Source organism: Podarcis vaucheri (assembly GCF_965113315.1).
Source record: "Podarcis vaucheri genome assembly, chromosome: 8".
NCBI classification, from domain to species: Eukaryota; Metazoa; Chordata; class Lepidosauria; order Squamata; family Lacertidae; genus Podarcis; species Podarcis vaucheri.
In genome coordinates, this window is record NC_138766.1 from 93,195,607 (window position 1) to 93,216,839 (window position 21,233).

General features: G+C 48.6%; 2 protein-coding genes across 2 annotated transcripts in view; both read right to left on the minus strand.

The window, feature by feature from the left end:
* Positions 1-1,893: 1,893 nt before the first annotated feature.
* LOC309539568 (alpha-(1,3)-fucosyltransferase 11-like) lies at positions 1,894-6,521 on the minus strand. The gene is made up of 2 exons (XM_082235943.1): positions 5,767-6,521; positions 1,894-4,698 (listed from the first exon to the last, which is right to left on the minus strand). The coding sequence occupies exons 1-2, from the start codon at positions 6,297-6,299 to the stop codon at positions 4,551-4,553; spliced, it is 681 nt and encodes a 226-aa protein (XP_082092069.1). The 5' UTR covers positions 6,300-6,521; the 3' UTR covers positions 1,894-4,550.
* Positions 1,894-21,233, minus strand: part of FUT11 (fucosyltransferase 11) — a 68,018-nt gene continuing 48,678 nt past the window's right edge. Inside the window, exon 5 of the mRNA XM_082235723.1 lies at positions 1,894-2,576. The gene's annotated coding sequence lies outside the window, so the exon portion shown is untranslated. The remainder of the gene's footprint in view (positions 2,577-21,233) is intronic.

Sequence of the window (21,233 nt, forward strand, 5' to 3'; positions counted from 1 at the left end):
CAAGTCCAGGACTTTGCAGGGACACTTGGCTACTGCCCTGCGATCAGATGAAGGGTAGTATAGCAAGTTAATAAATACCAATTATAGTGGTGCATGCGCACCAGTTCTGCAGATCACACTTCTGCAGGTTCTCCCTCCTGTTCTGGGAGAGGAGGTGGACTCTGCTGCATACGGCAAAGTCCTCTCCCTAGGCAGGAATGCTGAAAAACATCATTTACACCATCAAAACCCTGTTAAGTTCCACCTGCCACTTTTTCTAACATGCTGTGCTCAGAACGATGAAGGTATTACGTAATCTGCATGGTGGCAATCTGCTTAACCATGTCCATTTCTCGGGCAATGACTCCTGAGCGCCTCAGAACAGCTCTGCACACCTGCTTTCCATTTATAGGAAGAGACTCAAACTGAGCATCTTTAGCAGCTGAACGCATGTACTGGTGCTTTTTTGCACTGCTAAGGAGAGCGGGCCAAGCCTTGTCCAAAGCTGTTTTTCCTTACACTGAAATGTGCGGCTCCTTTGTCCTCATGAGCCAGAGTTGGGGGTGAGTTGAACCGATATTTTTTTTTACATATATGTTGAATGGTGGGACAAGTTAAGGTTATATAAAACTACCTTTTACTCAGAGTAAATGCATTAAAATTAATGGCCATGACTAATTTAGGTTCAGTGGGTCTGCTCTGAGAAAAAGTTAGCCAACTACAACCCAAGAAATTCCAAGCTTCACTCTTTCTTAGACCTTGAATTTGTGTTTTAATGGTGCAATGTGGTTAGAGTGCCAGATGGAGACCTGGGTTCAGATCCCTGTATGGCCTTGAGACTAGTCACAAAGTCTCAAAACCAGGTGTGGTTTCCTTATTCCTTCCTCTTGCAATTACTCTTTATTGGCTGATTGGGAGTCTTGATCTGTGCAACAAATCTCTGGCTCTATAATTTCTCATTGGAAGAGAGGCAAAAATAACTCGCTTGTGCCACCTGGTGTTAGAAGTTAAACAACGTCAACTATGGTAGATAACATATCCTTGCAACTTCTAAAACGAAGGGATATTAAGACTCTTGATTTTACATTCCCCATCTAGATTATCTGTTTTTCTTAAATTAGTACAATTTCCACCTAGGTAGATCCTCCTTTTCCCTGAAGAGTCACTAGTGTGGGGCCTCGGAAGGCTGTTTATTCCATGCACTATATATATAAAAATATACATAAAAATTAAATCAATGTAAGGAATTCCAGTTCTCCCAAGAAACACATTTCCCTATGGATTATTCAGGGTATCCTTTCAGAACAGTATCAATTTATTATTTGTAACACACACATACCCCACCAGACTGGTTGCTGTGGCCACTCTGGGTGGCTTCCAACATATATAAAAACATAATAAAAAATTACACATTAAAAAGATTCCCAATTCAGGACTGCCTTCAGATGACCTCTAAAGGTTATGTAGTTACTCATCTCTCTGACACCTGATGGGATGGAATTCCACAGGACAGGGCAGCCAGCCACCTTGGTCTCCAGGGAATGAACCTGTTCGCTGAAGGCCAGGGGCTCTTATGCCACATGCACCCCCATGACTTCTGTCCAGCAGGTGACTAGTCATACCTACGACACACAGCATCTGTTCTCTACTACCTGGAGACAGAAAATTGTGCTGGATCCCAAGTATCTGGATAAAGAATAAATATCATGTTTGTATGCCTCTTATTGAAGAGCTACGTTTGCACACAGCGTGAGTATTAAGGGTAAAGGAAGAAGGTTAAAACTAGTGTTTGCAACACATCTTGACCCATACAAGTACAAAAACTGGACTTGAATGTACTTCCAACAATCCACTGCATAACCTTTTAAATTCTGTAAACAGAAATGTACCTCTGTGAACAGAAAAATGTTGGGGGGGGGCAATACTTTTACTAAACTGAAGGACGAAGCATTCTTGCTGCAGCCAGATTGACAGGGGCTGCCCATTGGAAGTCGACACCACCTCCTTCCTGGGAGGTGTAGTTGGGACATTGTAATAATAATAATTTATTCTTTATAGCCCACCCATCTGGCTGGGCTTCCCCTGCCACTCTGGGCGGCTTCCAACCAAATATTAAAATACAGTAATACATCAAACATTAAAAGCTTCCCTAAAGAGGGCTGCCTTCAGGTGTCTTCTAAAAGTTTGGTAGTTGTTGTTCTCTTTGACATCTGGTGGGAGGGAGTTCCACAGGGCATATTAACAGAGAGTCACTAACAGTTCATCGAGATGGGTCTTTTTCACTCAATATGGTTGAAGTTTCTCTCCTGTGCGAACTCAACTGACCAGCCCACTGAACCCTGCTCTACAGACAAGTACATTGACCCAATTTTTATTTCTCACATGCAACAATTGAATGTGGCACTGTATTCTCAGTAGTTCCTTGGTTTTTTACCCCTCCTTTGCACCTGTGTCTTATTTTTCTCCTTTCACATTTCTTGCTATTAGCCACATTCATCATTTCTATTGTATTCTGTATGCGTTTGTCAATAAACTTTAATTATTACAGTGGTACCTCGGGTTAAGAACTTAATTCGTTCTGGAGGTCTGTTCTTAACCTGAAATTGTTCTTAACCTGAGGTACCACTTTAGCTAATGGGGCCTCTCACTGCCACTGCTGCACACTTTATGTTCTCATCCTGAAGCAAAGTTCTTAACCCAAGGTATTATTTCTGGGTTAGCGGAGTCTGTAACCTGAAGCGGCTGTAACCTGAAGTGTCTGTAACCCAAGGTACCACTGTATTTTAAAAAACAAACTAAACTAAACTAACGGAAATCAGCACAAATTGTCCATTGTTCCTAACTCCAATTCCTTTGCCGCATCAAGCTCCCTGTCATTACCAGCCTAATAAAACCACCATGTCATGGACACAGAGGAATGATGGAACTGGCTGGGGAAGCCCAAGGAAAGAAGGCTCAGAGCCCAGCGATTGGTGGTGGGGTGACAGTGAGTGGTCAGAGGGAGGGGAGGGAAAGGAATGGGAGGTGGAGGTGGAAGAAACTGAAGAGGTGACAGGGTTTGGTGAGCAGGAAGAGTCTGTGGCAGAGAGAAGTCCCACATCAGAGGCAGAAGAGGACAGAGGCCAAGAAGGAGAGAGGAGTCTGGCCGGGGAAGAGGCACAGGTGTCTCCCCCTCCTGCTGCAACAAGCTCCTTTCCCGCCGGTCTCCCAGAACCAGGAGGCATGAAAAGGAGAAAGAAATTGGCTTCACGCAGGCACAGTCTGATTGCTTGGGGAAAACACTGAAAAGGAGGGGAACTTGGGCAGCTCAGCGTTCAAAACTCCCATTGTTCTAGGCACATTTTGCAACTGGGAATGTCATTAGTGCAAGCAATTTCTGAGCTCTGGGCGCAGTACTGCACCCAAGATTTCAGATTAAAACTACCACTGCTGGCGCTGAGGGCATGGGAGGAGAAATTCCTGCCCGCTTGACTTCCAAGAAATGATTGCAGTATCAGGCAAGCTGATAGGTTCTGCGTCTCCGCTGGCCTTCCAGAAAGGCAGCGTTTTGAGGGACCCTCATACGACTATGAAGGGAGAGGGCGAGAGAAGCATGGCTTTGTTTTTTGCCATCTTCAGATGAGGACTAGACCATGTGAAAAACGAACGTAAGATTTTAGCTGCAATTCATTCATTTACAGCTTTGTAGTCTTGTTATAAAAATAGCATTCCGTTGTGGCACCCATAACCTAGGTTTAGGGTGTCATTTAGCTCCCAGATTTCATATCTCTGTTTCTAACACTGAGGCAGCTGTGAGAACGCGGGGACTTTCAGTTTCAGCAACTGATCCATGGGGCAAGATCTACCGAAGATAGGTTGCTTTGCTCACTAGGCCTGACACTTCCAGATCCTGCTTTTGCTAATAAAGAGTTAACTCCAACTTGCTCAGTGTGATTTACTGCTGGCTTGCACCCGTCACATCACCAGGGGAACAGTGAGCAACTGTGTAGTCTCTACAAATTGAGGAAATGCACTACAATAAGGTGCATAGTTCATAACATATTTCAGCCTATAGAGAAGTGGTTATTTGAATACTGCATAGCTGAGCTCATGTAAACTCTTGTTCTGCTCTCTTTCATATTAAATGAAATATATCAAAAATATTAAAGAAACCAATGTATGTTGAAGAATACTTATGAATGGAGGTATCCCTGAAGTGCAACCATTCAGGACTTTTACAGTAAGCCCAACAGTCTCCGTGTTGAGGAATTTGGGACATACCCACCAAAAAGTACTTTCTGAGAGTCGCTGAAGCAGCAGAAATGCTGAATACTTTTCTTTGCCCCACAGATCAGGGAGGCTTCCTCGTCTTGGAGTAGTGGCAAATGAACCAATACCAAAAGTTGGTTCGAAATTGGCCTTTTCTTGGAAGCAAGAATTTTTTTTTAAAAAAAAGTAATCTCCAAAGTGAGAATACCATATATAAAAGATGATTTCCAAGTTGTCCTGGAACCGCAATTTCGGTGCTGGTAAATCTGTGGATGCCCTGCTTGCCTCTCGTAACACTGAAGAAGCTTGAATAACAAGTCTGGTTAGTTTTGCTGGGTTCTCTTCATGAAGACTTGGTGCATGTAGTCCCAGAATCTCCCCTGATGCGACTCGTTGTGGTGAATCATGGCTGTGAGGGCTTCAGCCTGATCAAGGCTCTGCCAGTAATCCTGTAGCCACATCTCCTTCCAGCTAAAAAGCAAATAAAGAAAATGAGCGCAGAGAGTCGGAGAAATCATGTATAATCTGAAACCCACTGGAAAAGCCTGCAAATGCCCTTTTAGTGACATCTTTAGGACGTTTCCGAGTCACTTCTGGGTTCTAACACATTCTCTTGCACAACTTTCTGTGTTGGCCAGCAGGTAATGGCTTTTCCCACCTGCCTTGCCCCACCCTCCCTTCATAAGGGAGCTGTTTCAGAGGGAGAATTGTGAGGGGAGGAAAAGTTTGTCTGCCATCAGGGGGTGGTTAGTTTCACCTGTACTGCCCCACCGCCAGCCCGAGGAACCTTCAGAAGGGAGTTGCTGCATTATGTGGATGTATATTTTAATGAGCTGAACAGAGTGTAAGATTATGAGTCATGTGGGCGTGGAGAATGTGTGTGTGCTTAGTTCATTTTTTGGCTGCTATTTTAAGGTGGTTTATTTTGCTTTATAGGTTATAAATGCTTTATAGGTTATGACTTTTGCTTTAATTGCGATGTTTAGCTTATTTTTTAGCTGTCGCTTTGTTCCCTGTGTTTGATAGGTTGCAGTTGTTTCACTGATGATTTGTTAATTATTCTGTACTGTTTATGATGTATTTGTGATGTTCTTTTATGCTCTATCATGTGCTTATTCAGGGGTCGGCAAGCGGTCCACAGGGGGGTTATTAAACCAGCCCTCAAGCTGCCCCCAAACTGAGCCGCCCGCTTGGCAATTCCCCATGCGCTGCGCTAAACCAGAACAGCGCAGCGCGGGGACTCACTCCCACCACACCGGAAATCGCGTCTGCACAGCAGATGAAGGAAATTGCGGGCACGCCGCTCATGCACACGCATGATCCGGCCCACAGAGAGATCTCCACTGAAGTGAACCAGCCCAGGTGACCCCTGTTCTTATTTATTGTTTGTAAGCCGCTTTAGAATTTATTTGAATGTAACGCACAGTGCAGAAATGTAATCAATCCAAAACACCAGCAGAGCAAGCGACTTCAACTTAGCACCGCACAACCCTCAGCTTTCTTAAGGACAGCTGCATATTCCACAACAACGGCTAGTACCTGTCTCCATCAGGAATGTCTTCGATATTTCCATACCCGGGTGCTGGTGGCGGGCACCCCATGTGTGAGAACTGGGCGATTTCAGGCTCAGGGGCCGGCACTTTCCCACGAGACTTCCTATGCTCCTCCTCCGCCTTCATTCTGGCATTTACCTTGTCACAGACATAGCACTCGAACCCGTTCAAATAATTAGGCCGGGTCATATCATTCACTCCCCATTCCCGCCTCTCCATGCTCTCCACCAAGAACTGGTTCGTAATGCCACCGGGACTCTTGTACTTCAGGTATTCCAAATACTTCTCCGGATTCCTGTCCAGAAAATTAATGTATTCTGCTAGCTCTTTGGGGCTCTCAAAGTCATCAATGAGAATGATGGAATGATTGTCCGGCATCCAGTCACGTACCGATGGGGAGCCTCGATATATAGGAACGGCTCCGACGTGCATCGGCCGCCAAAGCTTCTCCGTCATGTAGTCGCGGCAGATGGCATTCTCCATCGCCAGGTGGAACTTGTACTTGGATATAAGAGCCATGAATTCAGAGTCCTCTGTGGTGGCTGTAGAAGTGTCCTTCAGCCTCGCACTGGGAAGCTCTCGGTTGTTCAGGCATGCCCCGTAAGAGTCCACCTACAACAGAAATAAATCATCCTGAAAAAGAAACGGCTGGGTTGTGGCCCCACCTCCTCACTCCAATCCAAATGTGTTTCCAAGCGCTAAACACACATCAAAAATGCACACACACCTATTGCCAAGAGAGAGAGAGAGAGAGAGAGAGAGAGAGAGAGAGAGAAAGAAAACCTGGGCACTGTAGTTTGTTAAGGATTCCAAGAATTGTAGATCACAGAGCTGAAAGGGATCCATCTAGTCCAAGCCCCTGGCAAAGCAAGAATCACAACTAAGGAATCCCTGACGGACGGCTGTCCAACCTCTGCTTAAAAGCCTCCACGGAAGGAGAGTCTGAGGGACAAACTACAGTCACACCTCGGGTTACAGCAGCTTCAGGTTGCGTCTTTTTGGGTTGTGGACCACCAAAACCCAAACGTACCAGAATGGGTTACTTCTGGGTTTTGGCGGTCGCGCATACGCAGAAGTGCTAAACCGCGCTTTGCGCATAAGCGCCAAATTGCAATCCGCGCGTGCGCAGACGCGGGTTGCGAATGTGCATCCCATATGGATCATGTTCTCAACCCGAGTGTCCACTGTACAGCACCCAGGATTTCTGCAAGGAAGCCACGTGTTTTAAATAGTTAGTTGCAAGTTGACGCATTATCATTTTCCAATGCAACTAACTAGGTGTGTTGACGTTCCATTCTTTGGAAGAGAGGGAACGGAAGGAACTGTGCACCACTTCCGTCTTCTTTGTTCTGTGTTCTGTTGTTCTCTCTCGGACGGCCCACCCCCCATGGTGCTTCCGTTGGGAAAGGGGTGTGGTTTAAGCAGCCCGGTTGCCCCACCCTTTCCCATTGTGCCCTGTCCCTTTCCCTGCAAGGGTTCAGGTGAGTGCAAAATGCCTACCATAAACGCATGCAGAAAGACAAACGTATTTTGCCACCCTACTTCCCATGGCAATCACAACACTATACAACACAATACAATAAAAATACCTTTATTGGCATTTCAGGTTAAGACCTTCCAAAATGGCTTGAGATACAAAGTCTTCTTTCTGTTTCCTCTTTCCGAGAGACCTGAATTGGGAAATCCTTTCGATTCTTCATTAATAAGAGGCAGTGGGGTGAGGGAGGCCATGGCCACATCCACACCATTTAAGGCGCTATGAAGCCGCTTTAAACACTCATGGCTTAAACAACCCCCAAAGACTCTGGGAGCTATAGTTGGAAAAGGGTGCCAAGAGTTGTTAGGGGGCCCCGTTCGCCTGCCAAGAAGGGAACCCTACCTCTACCCCTACCCCTACCCCCACCCCCACCCCTGATGCTAACCCTAACCCTAACGCTAACCCTTAAGCCTTAACTAGAACTACAATTCCCAGAGTTCCCTGGCAAAAAGGGAACCCTAACCCTGCCCCCTAACTACAGCTACAATTCCCAGAGTTCCCTGGCAAGAAGGGAACCCTACTCCCACCCCCACCCCCACCCTACCCCTAATCCTAATCCTAATACTTAACCACCGTAACAAGTCTCCGTCCCCTTAACCACCTACAGTTCCCAGAATCCCTGAGGGGAAGCCATGCCTGTTTAAAGTGACTTCATAGCAGTTCAGTGGTGCACCAAATGTGGCCTAATGTTCCCTCCCTCATTTTCTTCTCTCTCCCCACTGCCCCATCACTTGCAATGCAAAAGATGTCCGCCTGCAGTCTCCCTTCAAAGCTCATTCTCTCAGGTATGGCCACAGCCTTGTCCATTCCATTTCTGTTTCCTGTTTGCGAGAGATTTGAATTGCGAAATCCTTTCGATTCTTCATTAATAAGAGGCAGTGGAGTGAGGGAGGCCATGGCCACATCCACACCATTTAAGGCGCTATGAAGCCGCTTTAAACACTCATGGCTTAAAAAACCCCCAAAGACTCTGGGAGCTATAGTTGGAAAAGGGTGCCAAGAGTTGTTAGGGGCCCCCGTTCCCTGCCAAGAAGGGAACCCTACCTCTACCCCTACCCTTACCCCCAACCCTACCCCTGACGCTAACCCTAACTCTAGCCCTAACGCTAACCCTTAAGCCTTAACTAGAGCTACAATTCCCAGAGTTCCCTGGCAAGAACGGAACCCTATCTCTGCCCCTTAACTAGAGCTACAATTCCCAGAGTTCCCTGGCAAGAAGGGAACCCTATCTCTGCCCCTTAACTAGAGCTACAATTCCCAGAGTTCCCTGGCATGAAGGGAACCCTACCCCTACCCCCACCCCACCCTACCCCACCCTACCCCTAATCCTAATCCTAATACTTAAGCACCGTAACAAGTCTCCGTCCCCTTAACCACCTACAGTTCCCAGAATCCCTGAGGGGAAGCCATGCCTGTTTAAAGTGACTTCATAGCAGTTCTGTGGTGCACCTAATGTAGCCTAATGTTCCCTCCCTCATTTTCTTCTCTCTCCCCACTGCCCCATCACTTGCAATGCAGCAGATGTCCGCCTGCAGTCTCCCTTCAAAGCTCCTTCTCTCAAGTATGGCCACAGCCTTGTCCATTCCTCACTGCCAGTATTTCACGTTCACTTCTCCGATGTAAATAGGGATGTCCTGTGGTTCTCTTGATGACTTTTAAGACTGGACTTGGGGAAAACCTCACCGGCTCCAGACATCCCTGTAAGGCAAAGGCAAACAGGTGAGTGGGATGGCCAACATCCGACAGCGTCCCCCCAGATTCCTCCTCTGTTTGGCTGCCTGTTAACAAACAAGGCTTCCAAACCAGTTTGCACCCATCTCAGCCAGCGTAGCCTCGCAACATCCACTAGCCTGAATGCAAATTCTTCCGACAACCATCCACCAGCTGCAACCTCATCAGGTCCATTGCCAGGCATCAACCAGCTTCAGAGCTGAGTGTCAGTCACCTTCAAGTAGCGATGCCACCAGCAAGTAATCTTTGTACTTGCCTTCTCCTTGCTCCACAGCATCCCAGCACCGGGCAATTGCCTCCTTCCGCTGGCCAGCTTGCCACCACGGGGCAGGAGACCACCAGGGCCACAGCATCCCAGCACCGGGCAATTGCCTCCTTCCGCTTGCCAGCTTGCCGTCACGGGGCAGGAGACCACCAGGGCCACAGCATCCCAGCACCGGGCAATTGCCTCCTTCCGCTTGCCAGCTTGCTGTCACGGGATAGGAGACCACCTGGGCTGAGTGCCACCGAGCTGCCCATTTCTCTCTGGGGAGGGCAACTGCTGAGGCTTGCGCCTTGGCCCACATTTATACCCGCTCAGCAGCCAAATGTTTTTGTCACATCACAATCAACCCACGGACAATGTCAGCAGCTGGGGAGGCATCACAATCACTCCCTCAGCCCTCACAATGGTGAGCGCAGCTCAGCAGCCAACACACATACACACACACACAAAAACACACACACACACACACAAGTTGTGCCAATATCTGTGAAGGCCACACCGGAAACCCAAGTGGGTAGGAGGGGGGACATTTTTAGGTCCAGTGGTTGCATTTCCCTCCCCACAACACTAGTCAAATGCACAAATGAACAGAGCAATGAAAGCAAGCCTTATCTTTGCACAGGAAGCTGTTCAAGAAATGACATGCAGAGAGAAAGTTAGCATCTCAGGAAAAAAGCACTTTTTCGTCAATCAATCAATCAATCAATCATTTATTGTATTTGACTAAAAGCCATTACAAATCCAGTTACAAAAGCACCAAACCCAATGACCCAAACTTATGTTGTCCCCTGCTCCTTTCCCTGCAAGGGTTCAGGTGAGTGCAAAACGCCTTGGGGTGCAGCAAGCTTTGGGGAGGGGCTGGGGGGAGGATGCAATACTAGGGATGCAATTCCTAGGGAAAGAAAGTGGCCACGTGTTCAGTTATGGAAAACTTAATAAATATTTCATACAAAAATAAATAAATAAAATAAATACTCAATGACCTGCCTTTCAAGTAAGTGGAAATGAAGCAGCTGGTTGCCATGGTGAAATTATGATGACACTGTTACTCTGTAGTGGCAGTGCTGAAATCCTAAGTCAGATTCAAGGGGGGGGGATTTCCCCCCAAGGCCAAGCCTACCAGCTTTGTTGTTGTTTAGTCGTTTAGTCGTGTCCGACTCTTCGTGACCCCATGGACCAGAGCACGCCAGGCACTTCTGTCCTCCACTGCCTCCCGCAGTTTGATCAAACTCATGCTAGTAGCTTCAAGAACACCATCCAACCATCTCATTCTCTGTCGTCCCCTTCTCCTTGTGCCCTCCATCTTTCCCAACATCAGGGTCTTTTCCAGGGAGTCCTCTCTTCTCATGAGGTGGCCAAAGTATTGGAGCCTCAGCTTCACGATCTGTCCTTCCAGTGAGCACTCAGGGCTGATTTCCTTCAGAATGGAGAGGTTTGATCTTCTTGCAGTCCATGGGACTCTCAAGAGTCTCCTCCAGCACCATAATTCAAAAGCATCAATTCTTCGGCGATCAGCCTTCTTTATGGTCCAGCTCTCACTTCCATACATCACTACTGGGAAAACCATGGCTTTTACTATACGGACCTTTGTTGGCAAGGTGATGTCTCTGCTTTTTAAGATAACAGTGACCTTAAGTTTTCCATTCAAACATGAAATGGTGCACACGCTACATCTTGTTTGTGCGCTTGTCAGGCATGTCCAAGGTCCATTTGGGGTGCCTAATCCAGCCCACCGGTCAGTTTAATCCGGCCCCTGTGGCAGTTTATTTCCTGGGGTAAAATCCTAAAAAAACAAACCCTCAACAAATTCAACCCTAAAAAAAGGTTAACAACTTGGGTTGGCTGTTTCGGCGGCCCTCACAGCTCTTCACTTCATCAAATCTGGCCCTCTTTGAAAAAAGATTGGACAGGGATACCGTCAAAGAGTTCGAGAGAAGCAGAGAAGCGGGTGCTGGATGTCCGGAGTTTCATTCCCTCCTGTGCTGCAGAGTGTGTGGGACTACTGGATCACATGCTCTGTGTGTTGACGCTCCATTCTTTGGAAGAGAGGGAACGGAAGGAACTGTGCACCACTTCCGTCTTCTTTGTTCTGTGTTCTGTTGTTCTCTCTCGGACGGCCCACCCCCCATGGTGCTTCCGTTGGGAAAGGGGTGTGGTTTAAGCAGCCCGGTTGCCCCGCCCTTTCCCATTGTGCCCTGTCCCTTTCCCTGCAAGGGTTCAGGTGAGTGCAAAATGCCTACCATAAACGCATGCAGAAAGACAAACGTATTTTGCCACCCTACTTCCCATGGCAATCACAACACTATACAACACAATACAATAAAAATACCTTTATTGGCATTTCAAGTTCAGACCTTCCAAAATGGCTTGAGATACAAAGTCTTCTTTCTGTTTCCTGTTTCCGAGAGATCTGAATTGGGAAATCCTTTCGATTCTTCATTAATAAGAGGCAGTGGGGTGAGGGAGGCCATGGCCACATCCACACCATTTAAGGCGCTATGAAGCCGCTTTAAATACTCATGGCTTAAACAACCCCCAAAGACTCTGGGAGCTATAGTTGGAAAAGGGTGCCAAGAGTTGTTAGGGAGCCCCGTTCCCTGCCAAGAAGGGAACCCTACCTCTACCCCTACCCCCACCCCTACCCCCACCCCCACCCCTGACGCTAACCCTAACCCTAACGCTAACCCTTAAGCCTTAACTAGAACTACAATTCCCAGAGTTCCCTGGCAAAAAGGGAACCCTTACCCTGCCCCCTAACTAGAACTACAATTCCCAGAGTTCCCTGGCAAAAAGGGAACCCTACTCCCACCCCCACCCCCACCCCTACCCTACCCCTAATCCTAATACTTAACCACCGTAACAAGTCTCCGTCCCCTTAACCACCTACAGTTCCCAGAATCCCTGAGGGGAAGCCATGCCTGTTTAAAGTGACTTCATAGCAGTTCAGTGGTGCACCAAATGTGGCCTAATGTTTCCTCCCTCATTTTTTCCTCTCTCCCCACTGCCCCATCACTTGCAATGCAAAAGATGTCCGCCTGCAGTCTCCCTTCAAAGCTCATTCTCTCAGGTATGGCCACAGCCTTGTCCATTCCATTTCTGTTTCCTGTTTGCGAGAGATTTGAATTGGGAAATCCTTTCGATTCTTCATTAATAAGAGGCAGTGGAGTGAGGGAGGCCATGGCCACATCCACACCATTTAAGGCGCTATGAAGCCGCTTTAAACACTCATGGCTTAAACAACCCCCAAAGAGTCTGGGAGCTATAGTTGGAAAAGGGTGCCAAGAGTTGTTAGGGGGCCCCGTTCCCTGCCAAGAAGGGAACCCTACCTCTACCCCTACACTTACCCCCACCCCTACCCCTGACGCTAACCCTAACTCTAGCCCTAACGCTAACCCTTAAGCCTTAACTAGAGCTACAATTCCCAGAGTTCCCTGGCAAGAAGGGAACCCTATCTCTGCCCCCTAACTACAGCTACAATTCCCAGAGTTCCCTGGCAAGAACGGAACCCTAACCCTGCCCCCTAACTACAGCTACAATTCCCAGAGTTCCCTGGCAAGAAGGGAACCCTACCCCTACCCCACCCCACCCTACCCCTACCCCACCCTACCCCTAATCCTAATCCTAATACTTAAGCACCGTAACAAGTCTCCGTCCCCTTAACCACCTACAGTTCCCAGAATCCCTGAGGGGAAGCCATGCCTGTTTAAAGTGACTTCATAGCAGTTCTGTGGTGCACCTAATGTAGCCTAATGTTCCCTCCCTCATTTTCTTCTCTCTCCCCACTGCCCCATCACTTGCAATGCAGCAGATGTCCGCCTGCAGTCGCCTTTCAAAGCTCCTTCTCTCAAGTATGGCCACAGCCTTGTCCATTCCTCACTGCCAGTATTTCACGTTCACTTCTCCGATGTAAATAGGGATGTCCTGTGGTTCTCTTGATGACTTTTAAGACTGGACTTGGGGAAAACCTCACCGGCTCCAGACATCCCTGTAAGGCAAAGGCAAACAGGTGAGTGGGATGGCCAACACCCAACAGCGTCCCCCCAGATTCCTCCTCTGTTTGGCTGCCTGTTAACAAACAAGGCTTCCAAACCAGTTTGCACCCATCTCAGCCAGCGTAGCCTCGCAACATCCACTAGCCTGAATGCAAATTCTTCCGACAACCATCCACCAGCTGCAACCTCATCAGGTCCATTGCCAGACATCAACCAGCTTCAGAGCTGAGTGTCAGTCACCTTCAAGTAGCGATCCCACCAGCAAGTAATCTTTGTACTTGCCTTCTCCTTGCTCCACAGCATCCCAGCACCGGGCAATTGCCTCCTTCCGCTGGCCAGCTTGCCACCACGGGGCAGGAGACCACCAGGGCCACAGCATCCCAGCACCGGGCAATTGCCTCCTTCCGCTTGCCAGCTTGCCGTCACGGGGCAGGAGACCACCAGGGCCACAGCATCCCAGCACCGGGCAATTGCCTCCTTCCGCTTGCCAGCTTGCTGTCACGGGATAGGAGACCACCTGGGCTGAGTGCCACCGAGCTGCCCATTTCTCTCTGGGGAGGGCAACTGCTGAGGCTTGCGCCTTGGCCCACATTTATACCCGCTCAGCAGCCAAATGTTTTTGTCACATCACAATCAACCCACGGACAATGTCAGCAACTGGGGAGGCATCACAATCACTCCCTCAGCCCTCACAATGGTGAGCACAGCTCAGCAGCCAACACACACACACACACAAGTTGTGCCAATATCTGTGAAGGCCACACCGGAAACCCAAGTGGGCAGGAGGGGGGACATTTTTAGGCCCAGTGGTTGCATTTCCCTCCCCACAACACTAGTCAAATGCACAAATGAACAGAGCAATGAAAGCAAGCCTTATCTTTGCACAGGAAGCTGTTCAAGGAATGACATGCAGAGAGAAAGTTAGCATCTCAGGAAAAACGCACTTTTTCATCAATCAATCAATCAATCATTTATTGTATTTGACTAAAAGCCCTTACAAATCCAGTTACAAAAGCACCAAACCCAATGACCCAAACTTATGTTGTCCCCTGCTCCTTTCCCTGCAAGGGTTCAGGTGAGTGCAAAACGCCTTGGGGTGCAGCAAGCTTTGGGGAGGGGCTGGGGGGAGGATGCAATACTAGGGATGCAATTCCTAGGGAAAGAAAGTGGCCACGTGTTCAGTTATGGACAACTTAATAAATATTTCATACAAAAATAAATAAATAAAATAAATACTCAATGACCTGCCTTTCAAGTAAGTGGAAATGAAGCAGCTGGTTGCCATGGTGAAATTATGATGACACTGTTACTCTGTAGTGGCAGTGCTGAAATCCTAAGTCAGATTCAAGGGGGGGGGGATTTCCCCCCAAGGCCAAGCCTACCAGCTTTGTTGTTGTTTAGTCGTTTAGTCGTGTCCGACTCTTCGTGACCCCATGGACCAGAGCACGCCAGGCACTTCTGTCCTCCACTGCCTCCCGCAGTTTGATCAAACTCATGCTAGTAGCTTCAAGAACACCATCCAACCATCTCATTCTCTGTCGTCCCCTTCTCCTTGTGCCCTCCATCTTTCCCAACATCAGGGTCTTTTCCAGGGAGTCCTCTCTTCTCATGAGGTGGCCAAAGTATTGGAGCCTCAGCTTCACGATCTGTCCTTCCAGTGAGCACTCAGGGCTGATTTCCTTCCGAATGGTTTGATCTTCTTGCAGTCCATGGGACTCTCAAGAGTCTCCTCCAGCACCATAATTCAAAAGCATCAATTCTTCGGCGATCAGCCTTCTTTATGGTCCAGCTCTCACTTCCATACATCACTACTGGGAAAACCATGGCTTTTACTATACGGACCTTTGTTGGCAAGGTGATGTCTCTGCTTTTTAAGATAACAGTGACCTTAAGTTTTCCATTCAAACATGAAATGGTGCACACGCTACATCTTGTTTGTGCGCTTGTCAGGCATGTCCAAGGTCCATTTGGGGTGCCTAATCCAGCCCACCGGTCAGTTTAATCCGGCCCCTGTGGCAGTTTATTTCCTGGGGTAAAATCCTAAAAAAACAAACCCTCAACAAATTCAACCCTAAAAAAAGGTTAACAACTTGGGTTGGCTGTTTCGGCGGCCCTCACAGCTCTTCACTTCATCAAATCTGGCCCTCTTTGAAAAAAGATTGGACAGGGATACCGTCAAAGAGTTCGAGAGAAGCAGAGAAGCGGGTGCTGGATGTCCGGAGTTTCATTCCCTCCTGTGCTGCAGAGTGTGTGGGACTACTGGATCACATGCTCTGTGTGTTGACGCTCCATTCTTTGGAAGAGAGGGAACGGAAGGAACTGTGCACCACTTCCGTCTTCTTTGTTCTGTGTTCTGTTGTTCTCTCTCGGACGGCCCACCCCCCATGGTGCTTCCGTTGGGAAAGGGGTGTGGTTTAAGCAGCCCGGTTGCCCCGCCCTTTCCCATTGTGCCCTGTCCCTTTCCCTGCAAGGGTTCAGGTGAGTGCAAAATGCCTACCATAAACGCATGCAGAAAGACAAACGTATTTTGCCACCCTACTTCCCATGGCAATCACAACACTATACAACACAATACAATAAAAATACCTTTATTGGCATTTCAAGTTCAGACCTTCCAAAATGGCTTGAGATACAAAGTCTTCTTTCTGTTTCCTGTTTCCGAGAGATCTGAATTGGGAAATCCTTTCGATTCTTCATTAATAAGAGGCAGTGGGGTGAGGGAGGCCATGGCCACATCCACACCATTTAAGGCGCTATGAAGCCGCTTTAAACACTCATGGCTTAAACAACCCCCAAAGACTCTGGGAGCTATAGTTGGAAAAGGGTGCCAAGAGTTGTTAGGGGGCCCCGTTCCCTGCCAAGAAGGGAACCCTACCTCTACCCCTACCCCCACCCCTACCCCCACCCCCACCCCTGACGCTAACCCTAACCCTAACGCTAACCCTTAAGCCTTAACTAGAACTACAATTCCCAGAGTTCCCTGGCAAGAAGGGAACCCTAACCCTGCCCCCTAACTACAGCTACAATTCCCAGAGTTCCCTGGCAAGAAGGGAACCCTAACCCTGCCCCCTAACTACAGCTACAATTCCCAGAGTTCCCTGGCAAGAAGGGAACCCTACTCCCACCCCCACCCCCACCCCCACCCCTACCCTACCCCTAATCCTAATCCTAATACTTAAGCACCGTAACAAGTCTCCGTCCCCTTAACCACCTACAGTTCCCAGAATCCCTGAGGGGAAGCCATGCCTGTTTAAAGTGACTTCATAGCAGTTCAGTGGTGCACCAAATGTGGCCTAATGTTTCCTCCCTCATTTTTTCCTCTCTCCCCACTGCCCCATCACTTGCAATGCAAAAGATGTCCGCCTGCAGTCTCCCTTCAAAGCTCATTCTCTCAGGTATGGCCACAGCCTTGTCCATTCCATTTCTGTTTCCTGTTTGCGAGAGATTTGAATTGGGAAATCCTTTCGATTCTTCATTAATAAGAGGCAGTGGAGTGAGGGAGGCCATGGCCACATCCACACCATTTAAGGCGCTATGAAGCCGCTTTAAACACTCATGGCTTAAACAACCCCCAAAGAGTCTGGGAGCTATAGTTGGAAAAGGGTGCCAAGAGTTGTTAGGGGGCCCCGTTCCCTGCCAAGAAGGGAACCCTACCTCTACCCCTACACTTACCCCCACCCCTACCCCTGACGCTAACCCTAACTCTAGCCCTAACGCTAACCCTTAAGCCTTAACTAGAGCTACAATTCCCAGAGTTCCCTGGCAAGAAGGGAACCCTATCTCTGCCCCCTAACTACAGCTACAATTCCCAGAGTTCCCTGGCAAGAACGGAACCCTAACCCTGCCCCCTAACTACAGCTACAATTCCCAGAGTTCCCTGGCAAGAAGGGAACCCTACCCCTACCCCACCCCACCCTACCCCTACCCCACCCTACCCCTAATCCTAATCCTAATACTTAAGCACCGTAACAAGTCTCCGTCCCCTTAACCACCTACAGTTCCCAGAATCCCTGAGGGGAAGCCATGCCTGTTTAAAGTGACTTCATAGCAGTTCTGTGGTGCACCTAATGTAGCCTAATGTTCCCTCCCTCATTTTCTTCTCTCTCCCCACTGCCCCATCACTTGCAATGCAGCAGATGTCCGCCTGCAGTCGCCTTTCAAAGCTCCTTCTCTCAAGTATGGCCACAGCCTTGTCCATTCCTCACTGCCAGTATTTCACGTTCACTTCTCCGATGTAAATAGGGATGTCCTGTGGTTCTCTTGATGACTTTTAAGACTGGACTTGGGGAAAACCTCACCGGCTCCAGACATCCCTGTAAGGCAAAGGCAAACAGGTGAGTGGGATGGCCAACACCCAACAGCGTCCCCCCAGATTCCTCCTCTGTTTGGCTGCCTGTTAACAAACAAGGCTTCCAAACCAGTTTGCACCCATCTCAGCCAGCGTAGCCTCGCAACATCCACTAGCCTGAATGCAAATTCTTCCGACAACCATCCACCAGCTGCAACCTCATCAGGTCCATTGCCAGACATCAACCAGCTTCAGAGCTGAGTGTCAGTCACCTTCAAGTAGCGATCCCACCAGCAAGTAATCTTTGTACTTGCCTTCTCCTTGCTCCACAGCATCCCAGCACCGGGCAATTGCCTCCTTCCGCTGGCCAGCTTGCCACCACGGGGCAGGAGACCACCAGGGCCACAGCATCCCAGCACCGGGCAATTGCCTCCTTCCGCTTGCCAGCTTGCCGTCACGGGGCAGGAGGCCACCAGGGCCACAGCATCCCAGCACCGGGCAATTGCCTCCTTCCGCTTGCCAGCTTGCTGTCACGGGATAGGAGACCACCTGGGCTGAGTGCCACCGAGCTGCCCATTTCTCTCTGGGGAGGGCAACTGCTGAGGCTTGCGCCTTGGCCCACATTTATACCCGCTCAGCAGCCAAATGTTTTTGTCACATCACAATCAACCCACGGACAATGTCAGCAACTGGGGAGGCATCACAATCACTCCCTCAGCCCTCACAATGGTGAGCACAGCTCAGCAGCCAACACACACACACACACAAGTTGTGCCAATATCTGTGAAGGCCACACCGGAAACCCAAGTGGGCAGGAGGGGGGACATTTTTAGGCCCAGTGGTTGCATTTCCCTCCCCACAACACTAGTCAAATGCACAAATGAACAGAGCAATGAAAGCAAGCCTTATCTTTGCACAGGAAGCTGTTCAAGGAATGACATGCAGAGAGAAAGTTAGCATCTCAGGAAAAAAGCACTTTTTCATCAATCAATCAATCAATCATTTATTGTATTTGACTAAAAGCCATTACAAATCCAGTTACAAAAGCACCAAACCCAATGACCCAAACTTATGTTGTCCCCTGCTCCTTTCCCTGCAAGGGTTCAGGTGAGTGCAAAACGCCTTGGGGTGCAGCAAGCTTTGGGGAGGGTCTGGGGGGAGGATGCAATACTAGGGATGCAATTCCTAGGGAAAGAAAGTGGCCACGTGTTCAGTTATGGACAACTTAATAAATATTTCATACAAAAATAAATAAATAAAATAAATACTCAATGACCTGCCTTTCAAGTAAGTGGAAATGAAGCAGCTGGTTGCCATGGTGAAATTATGATGACACTGTTACTCTGTAGTGGCAGTGCTGAAATCCTAAGTCAGATTCAAGGGGGGGGGATTTCCCCCCAAGGCCAAGCCTACCAGCTTTGTTGTTGTTTAGTCGTTTAGTCGTGTCCGACTCTTCGTGACCCCATGGACCAGAGCACGCCAGGCACTTCTGTCCTCCACTGCCTCCCGCAGTTTGATCAAACTCATGCTAGTAGCTTCAAGAACACCATCCAACCATCTCATTCTCTGTCGTCCCCTTCTCCTTGTGCCCTCCATCTTTCCCAACATCAGGGTCTTTTCCAGGGAGTCCTCTCTTCTCATGAGGTGGCCAAAGTATTGGAGCCTCAGCTTCACGATCTGTCCTTCCAGTGAGCACTCAGGGCTGATTTCCTTCAGAATGGAGAGGTTTGATCTTCTTGCAGTCCATGGGACTCTCAAGAGTCTCCTCCAGCACCATAATTCAAAAGCATCAATTCTTCGGCGATCAGCCTTCTTTATGGTCCAGCTCTCACTTCCATACATCACTACTGGGAAAACCATGGCTTTTACTATACGGACCTTTGTTGGCAAGGTGATGTCTCTGCTTTTTAAGATAACAGTGACCTTAAGTTTTCCATTCAAACATGAAATGGTGCACACGCTACATCTTGTTTGTGCGCTTGTCAGGCATGTCCAAGGTCCATTTGGGGTGCCTAATCCAGCCCACCGGTCAGTTTAATCCGGCCCCTGTGGCAGTTTATTTCCTGGGGTAAAATCCTAAAAAAACAAACCCTCAACAAATTCAACCCTAAAAAAAGGTTAACAACTTGGGTTGGCTGTTTCGGCGGCCCTCACAGCTCTTCACTTCATCAAATCTGGCCCTCTTTGAAAAAAGATTGGACAGGGATACCGTCAAAGAGTTCGAGAGAAGCAGAGAAGCGGGTGCTGGATGTCCGGAGTTTCATTCCCTCCTGTGCTGCAGAGTGTGTGGGACTACTGGATCACATGCTCTGTGTGTTGACGCTCCATTCTTTGGAAGAGAGGGAACGGAAGGAACTGTGCACCACTTCCGTCTTCTTTGTTCTGTGTTCTGTTGTTCTCTCTCGGACGGCCCACCCCCCATGGTGCTTCCGTTGGGAAAGGGGTGTGGTTTAAGCAGCCCGGTTGCCCCGCCCTTTCCCATTGTGCCCTGTCCCTTTCCCTGCAAGGGTTCAGGTGAGTGCAAAATGCCTACCATAAACGCATGCAGAAAGACAAACGTATTTTGCCACCCTACTTCCCATGGCAATCACAACACTATACAACACAATACAATAAAAATACCTTTATTGGCATTTCAAGTTCAGACCTTCCAAAATGGCTTGAGATACAAAGTCTTCTTTCTGTTTCCTGTTTCCGAGAGATCTGAATTGGGAAATCCTTTCGATTCTTCATTAATAAGAGGCAGTGGGGTGAGGGAGGCCATGGCCACATCCACACCATTTAAGGCGCTATGAAGCCGCTTTAAACACTCATGGCTTAAACAACCCCCAAAGACTCTGGGAGCTATAGTTGGAAAAGGGTGCCAAGAGTTGTTAGGGGGCCCCGTTCCCTGCCAAGAAGGGAACCCTACCTCTACCCCTACCCCCACCCCTACCCCCACCCCCACCCCTGACGCTAACCCTAACCCTAACGCTAACCCTTAAGCCTTAACTAGAACTACAATTCCCAGAGTTCCCTGGCAAGAAGGGAACCCTAACCCTGCCCCCTAACTACAGCTACAATTCCCAGAGTTCCCTGGCAAGAAGGGAACCCTAACCCTGCCCCCTAACTACAGCTACAATTCCCAGAGTTCCCTGGCAAGAAGGGAACCCTACTCCCACCCCCACCCCCACCCCCACCCCTACCCTACCCCTAATCCTAATCCTAATACTTAAGCACCGTAACAAGTCTCCGTCCCCTTAACCACCTACAGTTCCCAGAATCCCTGAGGGGAAGCCATGCCTGTTTAAAGTGACTTCATAGCAGTTCAGTGGTGCACCAAATGTGGCCTAATGTTCCCTCCCTCATTTTCCTCTCTCTCCCCACTGCCCCATCACTTGCAATGCAAAAGATGTCCGCCTGCAGTCTCCCTTCAAAGCTCATTCTCTCAGGTATGGCCACAGCCTTGTCCATTCCATTTCTGTTTCCTGTTTGCGAGAGATTTGAATTGGGAAATCCTTTCGATTCTTCATTAATAAGAGGCAGTGGAGTGAGGGAGGCCATGGCCACATCCACACCATTTAAGGCGCTATGAAGCCGCTTTAAACACTCATGGCTTAAACAACCCCCAAAGAGTCTGGGAGCTATAGTTGGAAAAGGG

What these genes read in the sequence shown, in the direction of transcription:
- LOC309539568 (XM_082235943.1), bottom strand. Translation starts at nt 6,299, where the DNA reads ATGGCTCTTATATCCAAGTACAAGTTCCACCTGGCGATGGAGAATGCC. An exon ending in GACATTCCTGATGGAGACAG is followed by an intron (nt 4,699 to 5,766) that starts GTACTAGCCGTT and finishes TTTGCTTTTTAG; the next exon opens with CTGGAAGGAGATGTGGCTAC.